Here is a 14,082-nt window from a genome sequence, read left to right on the forward strand (position 1 = left end):
AAGAAGCGGCTGACGCTGGCCGCGCTCCTCTACCTGCTCTTCATGACCGGGGAGCTCATAGGTGAGTCCGGGGCTTTGGGTTGATGCCGGCCTGGCAGCCAGCGACGCTGCCCCGGCCTGGGTTTTACATGTTTGCTCAGAGAAACCGTCTGTCATTTCGAGAGATCGGCCGCCAGCTCGGAGAGTGAGAAGCAGCAAAGTCCACCGGTATTTTCCGTGCACGAAAATAAACAGGAATTTGCAATTTCCATTAGCTGAATCTCACCAATCCCCCCGAATGGCATAAAATGCACATTTTTGTGCATCTAGTGGCATTTTATTTCTCCTTGTAAGTTCCTCTTACAAGTTTGTAAGGTGGTTTTAGCAAGGGAGAAGCAGCATTGTATTACAGACATAAATAAAAGAAGATGAACAATTTAATCCTCAGTATTTTTCAATTACTGCCGTAAAATCTTGCTGTGTTTGCAATGAGAGAAGAAGAGGGAAATACAGTTTCGAAGGGTGACATATACCATGATAACAAAGCTCCAGTGTTAGGGGGTATTTGTCCTTATTCAGGACTGAAAAGACAAATCCTGAGCTATCAGTAACAACCCAGTGAAGAAGTCACTCTCTTCTCAACTTCCTGATGTCCTGCTGTGCTCTGGACTAGCATGTGCTCCATCCAGACATAAATCTTATGATCAAAGTCAATTAAAATAAGTATTTTAACACTTCCCGTTACAACACATAACAATACCAAGTAGCTTGCTTAAATCCTTCGTGTTTTTTCTTTGTACTCGGTAGAAGTATGGTGGATTTTCACCTGGAGATTTTTTCTATGTACGCATCTGATCGTTGTTGTCAGAAGAGTGAATCAGGTGCTCAAGTTCAGCTTTTGTTGCTTGCTCATAAAGACCTGCTGTCACGTGCTGTTCAGGTTGAAGAGCACCTGTGTGTTAGACAGCAGTCTGTACAAAATCACTGTGCTGTGTTTAATAGGCTATAGCAGCATAAGCCTGAAATAAAATAAAATGTGAATGTCCCTTGGATGCATAGATGAGCTATGAAATGTTATACCTAATCCATTATCTAATAATATTTGCAAAGGATAGTATTTATCTTTTAATCGCTGTTCATTTATCAATATCAGTGTCCCATCACCGTCTGTCTTTTGGCTACGTCCACGCCATTCAGCACAAGTGTCTGCTTGGTGCCACTCAGCCTCCTGAAGGATGCTTAAACCCTCTCATCCACTTTCCCTTGATTTGAAGTAGCAAGGACCGTTACACAGTGCCAGTACATTGATGTGTACGTTGAGCCAGGTCTCTCTAGTAACTATAACAATTAATTCCTTTTAAATTGCTTTCATTTTAATATACAAGTCTAAATCAGAGCTAATCAGATGAATTATTTGCCATGATTCACCAGAATAAAAAAAACCAACAAACAAGTCCTCACAAAAACTTTCTGGAAGTAAAGAACAGAGGTGCCTTAAGTATGGTAACATGGGACCTACATCCTCCTCCTCAGCTATACAGATTTGGTCAGTAATGACTGCAGATCTGACATTCGCTCGTGTGAAGTGAGCTTGTGCTCTTGCATCACTTGTCATAGGACAGTAGTGAATTGTATCTTTCAGACACAAACTTCCACAACATGGATAGGGAGCCAAATCATTGCTTGAGTATAAATAATAGTTTGTCCCACATACACACAAAAAAATCCCTAGGCGCAACAGTCCATTTCTCAGAGACCGTAACGATAACTATATCTGTCCCGTCTTTATCTTGGGCCTTATTTCAGCAACATGGGTTAGTGGAAAAAAGTGGGTTTGTCCTTCACCATCTCTCAGTGTGTGGTTAGTCATTAACAGCACTGCCACAACACATCCGCTCATCACGGAGAAGGCACTTTGCATCAAACCTGTTGCAGGGATCTGGTTGAATTTGCCTCCTGGCTCTGTTTTTTCTCTGGTTGAGATTTTGGTTCGGCATGAACTTGGGTACATTTGATAAGCGACATAGTATTGTATCTCAGACATCCTTTAACATGAGAGTGATTGTATTCATATCAGAATTCTGTTATGTGTTACTAGTTCATCTGAAGGGCCCCTTACTGAATCATTTCTGAGCTGTTGGCAGCGTGATGCTGAATTCAATAGGAGCATATCTGCTGGGGGCTCCAGATCTGATTCACACTGTTGTAGACCTCTCCATAGCTAGTGCGGGGAGATCTCTAGACAGAAAAGGGTGGAAAGTAAAAATACTCTGTCATCACTGTCACATCATCTGTTGTTTCTCCCTTACAGCCAGGACTTCTGCAAGCTCAGCTCTGGGTGGTGGATTTGTCTGTACCAAGAGTTAGTACTGTAGTGTGGGCTCGTCCTGCTCGGGTTTATGTATGCTGTTACCAGCCCCATGTCGTTATCTGGGCACTGAGGCGGGCAGCACTAAGGGCCAGACCCATACAATATTGCGGCATCCAGCTTCCACAGAGAACAAATAGAGGACTTGTGTATCTCTCTAGTTCTGTGGATCTTGACCTGAATGACTTGTCGTAGGGCAAGTAATCAGCAGAAGAATGAGTAATTAAAGATGGAGCCCTCAAGTCCTGGGTTAGTGCTCTACCTGTTTAATTTATTTCACTCCAGCATTGTATTGTGTTCCATCTGGTTGGTTTCAAATTTTGGAACTTTTTGAATTGATCTGTAGCTCAGGTATTTGGAAAACTTTGTTTGATCACACAGGACATTTTAACTGACGTCTTTCTATGATCTTTGACAGATGAGAGTTTCCGAGAAAAAGGCAGGAGACCCCATCAGACAATTAATTTGTTCAGTAAAAATCTTTCTGCTGTCTGTTACCCATGTCAAGATGAAGGAAATCTTGTTTCAGCAGCTTTTTTTGTGAAATCTTGATTGGCATATTTTTCCCAAAGTATGACCAAGCTCATTACCCCAGCCCACCTCAGTGTTTGTTGTTTAATTTGATGAACAGTCCTTGTAAAAGTCAGATAACAACTTACACTGTGGGAACCACTTTGCATCAAGAAATGAAAAACGTATTGCAAGTCCTAGTTAGCTTTTCTGACAGGGTTTGGATGTTTTCAGCTATGTTTAGAGATTTCTAATTGATCGTCCATGAGCAGGATTGCTGTCCTTCATGGGTGACTGAAAATAGTCGTGAGCCATCAAGCTGTCTATTTGTAAAGGTTATAGATGTCTTTTTTTTCCAAGTTGCCAATCATGTTTAAACAGCCCTTAGGCAGTACCTTTAACCAAGCAATGAAACGATACATTTGGAAACAGAGAACCTTTGATTTCAGAATTTAATAAATCTCAATTATGTTTTTTTAATCCACATGCTGCATTATGATTAGCTTGAGTACCTGAATTCCTTCTTTATCATGTTATTTTTAAAGTCTTTAAAAGTGAGAGACTAGCTGAAATAAAATTGACTCATCTTGGACTGAAGTGATTCTCAAAATTAATATATATGAATTAACATATGTACTTTACATGATTGTACATGTAAACTACTGAATTGAATGTCCTTAGAAATTTTTGTTTCTTCTGTATTGACTGTAAAAGAGGCTGAGTTGCACATTTCTAAGTCATATTTGCTTGAATTATGTGAGAACACAAATTAATTCAGAAAGGAAAGGCATAACTCATTTTACTCAAAAAGCTGCTGAATTGCTGAATCTTAAAAACTCCTTATTTTTGAGCTGTGATGGCCTTTGGAAAATTTCAGCCTCAGAAGAATTTGACTTAGAAACTTATGAACAACTGAAGAAGGGGGATGGAGGAAAGGAACTGGTTGAAATGTGGTGTGTTTGGTAGTTACCCACAGCACAAGCAATAACTACAGTATCAGCCATGCTGCTTGTGTTTGGCTGGGGAGCAGAGTGTAGCCCTGTCTGCAGGTGTGTACATACAAATGCCCACAGCCATACACACGCACACATTTCATTACTAGGGTTGTGAATATCCCTTTGCTGTTTCCTCATGGTCAGCCCCTTCACTAAGACAGTTTTAATTGAATATGAAGAGACCTTTACTTGAAATGTTAGTTGGAGCCTCAAGCCTGCCAAATTGCACGCCAGCTGCATGCTTTGCTCAGTACAATTTACAGGCTGAATGACAATCTCAAGGTAAAAACTAAATCATACCTGAGCTGACACTAAAGATGTAATCTTTTCTGAGAAAATGGACTTACCTTCATGTATATGGAAGACAACGTAGCCTGTCCTTGATTCCCTTTTGGATAAGGGATGCTTAAAAGAGAGGCACATTGTTTAAATCTCTCACCCATCCAATAGTAGCATTAGCAATTGAGTTGGAACAAAGATATTAACCTTTGCTCTGAGGTTATTTGTCTCAATGCAGCTCATAATTACGAGAAAAAATTATGGTAATAAATAACAAAGAAAAACGCTGTGCAAGTGAAAGTCATTGTCCGCAATATATATCGGCAGAACTTAAACACCCCTGCCAGGACAGAGAATAATGAAGGTTAAAAGATAATGTAATAAAAATAAAAAAGGAGCAGGGTAAATTTCCTTGCTGTTCAGTCATTGGATTTCTGTCCCTGTTCCATAATGTCAAAATATTTAACAGATGTAGTTTAATAAAAGGATCAGCTGATTAAACACATAGGCAATAATATATATAGAAAAGATACAAAAGTCTTTTGGGCCTGATCCTGCAAATGTTATGATGCAGTTAGTCTCTGTGAGAATAACAGGGGTGAATCCTTTCTTGTTACTCTTAACAGAAAGCACGCTTCACTGCACTTGTAACTATCGTAGCTTTAAATTATAGCATGGCATTTTGATTGTAACGGCAAAACCCCCTGTTTAGTCATTATAAGAAGGGCTCTCGTATACTTTATGCACTGTTCTGAAAATAAATAACTGTAAGCTGTGCCAAGAAGATATTATCTAGAATCATTAATGTCATACGTCCTGACTTTTTCAACTTTGTTTTCAGGTGGCTATGTTGCTAACAGTCTAGCAATTATGACAGATGCACTTCATATGTTAACTGATCTTAGCGGTATTATTTTGACCCTGCTTGCTCTCTGGCTGTCTGCAAAATCTCCCACAAAGAGGTTCACTTTTGGATTTCATCGCTTAGGTATGTAGATACCAGCTTTTCCTATCAACAGAGTATTTTAAGCAACAACTATAAAGATCACGTAATTCTATAACAATAGGTAACTAGAAAGAGAGTAGCAGCAAACCTAAAAGTTGCTTTATGCTTAATAGCCTGACCCTAATGTCCTTTTACTGGCCATTGTGGATCTACTACATAGCTTGTATTGCCACAAGGGAATAGAAAATAAAAAAAAGTTTTTAAATTTTAAACCTCAGCCAAAAAATGAAGTTTGATGACAGAGTTTCACTTACTGGGAGCAGGGTAAGTCTCTCCATCTCTGTGGAACTACGACTTAGCAGATTCAGAGTTAAATTCTGAATGCTTGATTCATCTTCCATCTTAAAGAGGAAGGTTGGGGAATTCAGTACATGATAACACTGTGAATACGACTTCCTACAAATGAACCATGGCCTGAAAAGTTTAAGAAGGGTTCAGAGGAGGGAAGCTGTCCTCAGCAAGAGCAAGGGTGGATATGCATCTGTGTTTCACAGCCCATCCAGAGTTGCTGGGCTGTTGCATTACGTCAGGCCCCTGTGCACCTTTGTGCTTTGGAATTGAGGCTGTTGAGCAAAAGAGGGACACATTCTTTGGTCACTCACCGCTGTACCACTGTTACTGCTTGTATGACACACTGAGGAGCTTGTTAGTGCAGGAGCTGTACGTGTCAGTCAGTTGTTGTTCACAACAGATTAATGCCAGTGCCCAGGATTTATGAAGTCCCATTGACTTCAGTAGAATTACGACACTGGAAAAGTCCTATTCAATGTGAAAAATGACATCTTAATCCAGAACTAAAAAGTTCTGTAGTGCACATTATCAGAGAGCTCTGCCCTGCCAGAAGCCACTTAAATCAGTATTCCTCTTGTACTCCCCAAACCACACAAAGCAGAGGTCAAAATGTCCCATGGTTTGCAATACAGTAAGTTACTTAACCTCTGCCCGTTTTGGGCATCTGTAAAAAGAAGTATAAACAGAATTATGTACTAAACTTTGTAAGCGTGTTTTCAGGGTTCATTACTTCATGTTTGGAAACATAAGGATGATAAACGGTGTTTTCATGTGGTTGCTAACTGGATATAATAATTCATAATACACAGCTGCATATCCAGTAGACATTTTACCAAAAGCTTCAACCTTTATTTTTCATGAAATAGATAATTTCTAGTGTCACAGTTTGCTACCTCTGCTCTATACATTCTACAGCATATATTTTTCAAGGAATTTCAAGGTCTTGTGTAGTCATTTATTTGCAGTTCTTATTTTGGCTGCTAGAACAGCAGTAGAATTCAACAACTCCATCAGTCCTAGTCATTTGTCATCAGTTAGTCACTAATGCATGAATGCATAACTCTGTACACTAGCAAAGATCTTTGCGGCTTTAGCAAGGAAGCATTAACAATGCCAGCATTTCCCATTACAAACTTTTCTTTCAAGAAGTTTTAATTTTACGATAGGAGCTCCCCTGATACTGAAACCTGACCTTGCAGGTATGCCCCTGGCATTCGCTCGTACTCTCCAGAAGGAATTTTGCTAGCATTTATACAAACTTTAACCCTATTTAAAAATAATTTGAGTAGTTTATATGTCTTTGTAACTTTCCTAAAATCAGATAGTACATACATGGAACATGCCATGGCCTAGCTTAAAACAGGAGTTACTCCTAAGCAGATGAAAAGAAACTTATTTAACCATTAAAATCTTACTCAGTTCTGTAAATTTTCACTGACTCTTCAATTAATTAAATTGAGGTCTCCATAGCACTTTGTAAACACAAATCCCTGGGGATGCCTGCCACTTCACTTTCTGTATCTTTTTTTTCCCCATTATACTGCCAAGAAAAATACTGGCCAGACTGATCCAATGATGGCCCATGGACCGGATCTAGCCCATATAATTAGTCCATATTGCCCACCATCTTCTCCCTGGGGACCATCTTCTCCCTGGGAGAAGCTACAGGGAGCAGCTTCTCAGTTCTACAACAATTACTCCTCCTTTTCTGCTGCCCAGTGCCAGTAGGTGGTCAAACACTAGAACAGGTTGCGGAGTCTCCGCAGTTGGAAATACTCAAAACCCAACTTGACTCAGCCCTGAGCAACCTGCTATAGTTGACCCTGCTTCGAGCAGGACTACGCAGTCTCCAAGGGTTCCTTTCTACCTCAACCATTCTGTGTCAGTAGATGCAATAGGAGGAGGAGGACTAGAGCCTGAGGGCAGGGGGAAGAGTTTCTGTAGCTGCAGTGAGGAAGGGGAAGCCGGTAAAGACCCTGCAAGAAAGCCCCAAACCTCGATCTAGGCTCTGCAAGTACAGAAGATGGGATGGTTCAAAGTTACTCTGCACAGTTTTTTAAAGTCACATTTTTGAAATTTATTTGCCTGATTTTAGGCACCCAGTCTGAACGCCATTGCCTGAGGGCACGGTTTCACACATCAGTGAATGCTGGCAATGGAACAAAGCTGCTTCTAGGGTATATCCTTGCTGTAACACATTTTTCCAAATAACCTATATGTAAGAAGCTTGTCAGCAAATAATGTGAGCTCAACAATAGCTTGAATTTCATGAGAGAGATGTTAAAACACGACAGAATGTTAAAAATAGGGTACAGATTGAGCATCTGTCACAGGAAAAATGTGGAGCATTTGTTTAAAGTTGGAAATGTGTAAGAACGATCTCATTGCTGACCTGCTTTGCATTAAGTTTTAAGATAACTGGTACATACAGTAAGCATGAAAACATTCTAATGAACAGTGTTTCTGGTGCTCATTATCACTTTTGTTTGTGGTATGATGAATTTTCAAACTCGTTCCCATAAACATTGCATTGTAAAGACAACAGACCTATTAGTTGTCTAGTCAAATTCCAGGAAATTAGCACTAGTTTTCGTTTATTTGAATTCTTTTTGAATATATAATATGTACGCTCCATCCTCAGTTTTATTCCATTTTCAGTGGTGAAAAGGAAGCTGACAGATTCAGGAATGGGTTAGAAAAGTGAAGACAAAATAATGGAAATTACAGTCATGTCTAAAAAGGATTATATTCTTGAAGCCAATAATACTTCTGTTTCACCACCAAGTGGAGATACCTCCTTCTCAGCAAGGCACTGAGCAGATATTTAAACATCGATATGGAACCTGGCATTTTTCCATTGCTGCAGAGACAATGTTAGTAATGACAGAATCAGTCAGTCCACTGAGATAGCGCATAGTTCATTTCACAAGAAATGAAAGATCTCAGCACAAATCTACAATGCTGACATGACAATGACTGTGAAAGAAACTACAAGGAAAACGCTGGTTTTTGTTGCAGAAAACATGGGTTTAGATTGTAAAACCATAATATGTCATTTCTCTGGTAAATGCTGATGTGCTGTGGCTTCACAAATTTTTTAAAAAGCATTCTGGAAAACCTTCTAAGCAATGTATTATTTTTTTTAAAGGCTGTTGCCCTGAATAATCTGCCTGCTTTGTAAAGAACACTACCCCTTGCATGGATATTTCCAGGATTTTCATGTTGCTCTGAAATCAGCTGAGATTGTGACAGTTGCTTTTCAGAGCCTTGTTACTGCCTGGTAATGCTGGTGCTCCTCCAGGCATTGACACACTACCGAACAGCTGAATGCGTTGGTGTGAGTTTTTTCTCCCATGATGTTAAAACTCAGTGTATGGATCAAGTGATTTTTGCGATATTAAAATGCTTATATAGCTGCATGTTTTTTACTGTAGTATTCAATAAATGAAATTAAGGCAGTTCTGTCTTAGAAATGACACCTTCTGCAGTAACCGAAGTTGTACTACACATTGAAAGATTCAAAGCAGAGGGAGAAGTGAGGCAATTCTCTGATGAGTATTCTTAGAGCTATGGTACAGCAAAGAGCAGAATTTTGCCCTTACCAGGGAATAAATCAAGCCAACGTGTGGAACAAGCAGGAAGAGCAACCATTAAATTAATTCCAACTCTGATCTTTGAATTCACTCAGGAAGCCTAAGAACCTGGTGATCCATCTGGCAAGTGACAGTAATGAGCATTATGCATAATGATTACAGATTATTCAGGCATGGCTGCGGATTTACATGCAATACAATGGAGCTAACATTAAGGTTTTCCCAGTGCTTTTTGTAAAGCCCTGTATTAACTTGCTTATAACTGAGAATGTCTTTTAACTGGGCTGGGGTTTTCTCTGTCAGGTATCTTGCCTTTTTTTTTAAATTTCAGCTGCAACAGGGCAATCATTTTCAAAATATGAAGCTAGAGGGTGAAAGTATGTTTATGTTAAAAGGAATCTAGTGACCTGTAGCTGGACTCATCCTCCTCAGGTTTATGTATGCTATTACCAGCCCAATTTCATGACTTGGGTACTGAGGCAGACAGCACTAAGGCCCAGACCCATAAAATATTCAGGCCTATTTACCTCACATCAGAACAGCAGGAACCTTGTAGAGACCCATAAGCCCTGTCCACAGATGTAAATGGCAGCAGAAAGTGCAGGACAATGAAATACTAGGATTTTTTATTAACTTTCTAATTTTCTCATTATTTAGATGTATGTACCCTTTTGAAAGTCCCTGCTGATCAAATACGATTCCTACACTAAAATGTTGGTCATAACACTCTTACTTTTGTGAAATATGAGTATTTGGTAAACATTAGATAATGTTAAAACATCATATTACAGCAATACAGAAATTTACATAAAGCAATCCTTCATAGCTGAAATCTGCAATAAATAGCATGTATGTACATATATGTGAAGAAGCTTAGGAGTAATATGTCTGACAAGTTTGTACTATTCAGTTCCTTAATCTTTTTATAATTTTTTCTTCATCCTAAATACAAAAAGATATATAAAAGTAATTTCTAAATACAGCTTAATACTGTGGACACTTGAAATCAAGTTTTCTCTTATTTGTAGGTGGGCTGGTGATGTTTGAGATTACCTATCTTCCTCTCCCCTGGACAGACAGCCTTTGTCTGTGACTTCTCAGGCAAAAGTTCTGGGTTGTCTGAAGAAGTCACAGTCATTGCTCGTGCAGAAGTTTTCAGAGAAAACATAATTTGAGGGACGTACTGATAGGGAGGTGTGAAGGAGTAGATTAGAACAAACTCCATTTGTTAATCCTATTTTATGAGTGTTATTTACCGGACAAATTGTTAGTTGTGCATTAGGGTTACAATACACAATAAAGAATTAAAATAATAAGGTTATGTCTACATTCTAATTTGGAAATACAGTTAGATCTGAGACTCACTTTTGTAATGTTGTTTCCTTTCTGTTTGCAGAAGTATTGTCAGCCATCATTAGTGTATTGCTGGTCTATATCCTTATGGCATTCCTCTTGTATGAAGCTGTTCAAAGAACTATCCATATGGACTATGAAATAAATGGCGATATCATGCTGATTACAGCAGCCGTTGGTGTTGCAGTTAACTTAATGTAAGATCTGCCTTTCTCTCTGTTACCACTCATAAATGTATTTCTGAATAAGCTGCTAATTCATTCATGGCCTGTAACTTTCTCATGGGATGTAATTTTGCTGGACCTCTTGATTTTCATAAATAGGTCAAGAAATGGTACTGAGCATTTCTTTTTCAATTCTTTGGTTTAAAAGGAAAAAAAGCAACAAAAAACCCCACCCACCAAACCCTAAAGGCTGTTTCTTGGAGTGTTTTTCTTCTTTCACTTTCAGAATGGGTTTTTTGCTGAATCAATCTGGCCACCTTCACTCCCACTCCCATTCCCACCCTCACTCTCACGTACCTCAGTCGAACTCTCCTAACGCAGCCCACAGCAGTAGCCATGGTCACAGCAGCCTTGCCGTGAGAGCAGCATTTGTACATGCCCTTGGGGACCTGGTACAAAGTATCGGTGTGCTCGTAGCTGCATACATCATACGCTTTAAGGTAAGCAATGGCTAGTCTTCGAGGCAGGGTGGAATTTTTTTAATTTTAACTCAACTCTGGTGGTTAAATTAAAAAAAAACACTTTGTGATATTCTATTACAAGCTTCATACATTCACGCAAAATAAGCAAAGATTAACCCTATTATGTATTTTGTTACTATTCAAACAAAAAGAAAGATTCATGAAAGCTGGAGCTAGAAGTAACTGCATTTTCTGAGTCACATTTTTGTAAGTGAGCTTATTTTCATATATTCTTTAACACCTTGGAACTTCCCTTGCAGCCAGAATACAAGATTGCCGATCCTATATGTACATATGTATTCTCCATACTGGTGGTTTTGACAACAGTTCGAATTCTGTGTGACACAGGAGTTATTATTCTGGAAGGTAAGATCTGTGCACAGTCTGCAGTGTTTTACATGTTAAATACCAGTGAGTTTTGGCACTTGTTTGACATCACGATCACCATCTCTAACAAAGTGGATTGTGTCTGGAGACCTGTTTATCCTGCTGCTGCTTTAGTCTGTTTGTTCTTGATGGCTTATCTAAGTTGCAGCAGTCTTTAGGTGTCTTTGACCTCTACAGTGAAATGTACAGAACTTTCTTGTGTGTCTGCAGTGGCTGTCAGCTAAACTAAGTGAACACTTGCCCAGACTCAGTTCTACACTCTCGTTTCAATTACTTCTAAAGTTAAAGTGAATGTGAATGCATGTAAAAGGAGGAAGCAAGCTTAGGCCAAATCGCTGGACAGATGGGTCACGCCTCTCCTGTCTTCCCCTTTTCCACAAGTGCTGTTGTATTACTTGCGTGCTTCTACTGTTAGCATAGGGGAAGCTACAAGTAAAGCATGGTATAAAAAGGAAGAAGAAAAAGAAAAGGAAAGAAAAAGTTGATCATAAGCTGAAAAATATTAGCTCATATAGTGACTTAGAGGGAAAGATGCCAGCAACATTCTTTGCCTTATTATAACTAACATACCAACTGTTAATGCTTGATCTAGTACTTTTACCTCATCAGAGTGAAAATGTTAGGGATGGGAGAAAAATTCGAGGTTCTAGCTGCACCTTCCCATCTGTCTCATGTGAGCTATTATTGACTTGACTTTTATTATGTTATGAGGTTGAATCAGGGACCTCAAAATCTTCACTGTCAAGTGCTTTTGCTGTTGTTAAGGAGGAAAAAAAAAAAATCCAAAAAAATGGAAGTTCACCGTGAAGAAAAAAATGGTGAAATTTGCTTAAGAAACCTCAATTAGCCTTAAGACAAACAGCACAAATTATAAATTCTCTTGACATTGAGATCTGCCATGACATTTTAAAGGCCACAGAATTTGCAGAAGGCAGAATTAATTTTATCTCGTTTGGTATCACACAGGAGTTCCAAGGCATTTAAATGTGGATCGCATTAAGGAAGACTTGATGAAAATTGAAGATGTTTATTCTATAGAAGATTTAAATGTTTGGTCTCTCACTGCAGGAAAAACAACTGCCATAGTCCACTTGCAACTAGGTAAGCTGCTGTATAGCATAATTCTAGATTAAGTCTAACTGTAGAAAAAAGTGCCAATTTCTCTTCTTTGTTACTTAAGTTGAACCAGGAAAAAGCATTCTCGGGGAAAAAAAAAAAAACAAACCAAAATCTATTAACTATGATTTTGCACAGGGAAATATAGAACACATTAGCCCAGAAGGACACTGTGTAAGTGAAAATTGTGCAAAGAAAATATTTTCATACTGAAACATCCAGTACCAATTCTTTGGGTAGGAAAAAGAAAGAATTTCTCCTCAGAAATTCCCTTATTTTGTCCAGGGAAAGATAGGGGGAAGTTCTACTGTGGAACATTCTGACATATGAAAAATAAGTATGTTTTGCCAAAACATGTGCTGATTTAGACATCTAACAGTACTATGAATATTAATTTTTAGTAAGAAAGCTCAGTTTTGGGGTGGTGGTGGAGGGTGATGTCTAACACACAAAATTTTATCAAGATGTGATTCTAGTTAAAGGATATAGCCCTAAAAGCATAAAATAACATTTAGAGAGTACATAGTGACCACAGAACAATACTAAATTAATAAATGAATGAGCGTGAACAAAGATTATTCTTGTTGGTGACACTGTGTGATAAATTTTAGGACAGCTGGGTTGTCCAGGTTTCTTATTAAATTCAGTGAATTCTATTAATTATTTTCTTGATTTTCCCAGTTCCTGGTAGTTCATCTAAATGGGAGGAAGTTCAGTCCAAGGCCCGACACCTACTGCTGAACACATTTGGAATGTACAAGTGCTCTGTCCAGCTTCAGAGTTACAGGCAGGAAATCAGCAAAACCTGCACAAGTTGTCAGAGTTCCAGTGCCTAATTTCGTATGTTTTGGGAACTGCTGCCTTATTCTTTATCTTGTAGTCAAAGACTGAGAGCAATAAATGCAAAATGAAAATGATCAAACAGAAACCATTAATATGTGGCTTTGTACCATGTAACATGCAGCAGGGAGAACTGGTGCTGCAAAAGTGCAGTGGTTGCCCTACAGAACATGTATTTCACTCTCTCCCTTGAACTGGTTTATTCAATTTATTATGATTTTGAGACAAAGCTGTTTTCAGATTATTGTTTACAAACTGCAATGTGACTCTGCAGATACCTCACAAATTACAGTCCAATATTGTCCTTTAATAACTATGTACCACAAAGTACCTGCACTCCAAATGGAGCATCAAGTATTCAGTATTTCAATTAAAGTCTCTAATGCTGATCATGCCAGGGTTCCGTAATGTGTCATGATCCCTGAATTCACTATACAGTATTTTTGCAATAGTAATTTTCATACAGTATCTTAAACTATAATGCATACAGTGCTAGTTGAATTTTTTTGGAAACTGTCTCTTTGGAGACACTGCAAAATACAGAATTTACTGTACCCAGTCCAGAAAGTTAGCTTTAATCTGGGCATTCAGCGATCCAGACAGGAAGATCCTTGCCCAGACTTCTGGTATTTAACTAGAGACCCGACACTGGACCCAAAGTGTTTTAAGTGAGTTATCTT

At 38.7% G+C, this 14,082-nt stretch overlaps 1 protein-coding gene across 1 annotated transcript in view; it reads left to right on the forward strand.

The window, feature by feature from the left end:
* The window catches only part of SLC30A4 (solute carrier family 30 (zinc transporter), member 4), a 16,397-nt gene extending 2,523 nt beyond the window's left edge, over positions 1 to 13,874 (forward strand). The window contains exons 4-10 of the mRNA XM_009886174.1: positions 4 to 61; positions 4,973 to 5,119; positions 10,418 to 10,571; positions 10,825 to 11,038; positions 11,320 to 11,425; positions 12,413 to 12,547; positions 13,244 to 13,874. Coding sequence (XP_009884476.1) covers positions 4 to 61; positions 4,973 to 5,119; positions 10,418 to 10,571; positions 10,825 to 11,038; positions 11,320 to 11,425; positions 12,413 to 12,547; positions 13,244 to 13,398 — 969 coding nt within the window. The 3' untranslated portion in view covers positions 13,399 to 13,874. The remainder of the gene's footprint in view (positions 1 to 3; positions 62 to 4,972; positions 5,120 to 10,417; positions 10,572 to 10,824; positions 11,039 to 11,319; positions 11,426 to 12,412; positions 12,548 to 13,243) is intronic.
* The last annotated feature ends 208 nt before the right edge of the window (positions 13,875 to 14,082 follow it).

The sequence above is a fragment of the Charadrius vociferus genome, unplaced genomic scaffold, assembly GCF_000708025.1.
Source record: "Charadrius vociferus isolate BGI_N301 unplaced genomic scaffold, ASM70802v2 scaffold365, whole genome shotgun sequence".
In the NCBI taxonomy this organism is placed as follows: Eukaryota; Metazoa; Chordata; class Aves; order Charadriiformes; family Charadriidae; genus Charadrius; species Charadrius vociferus.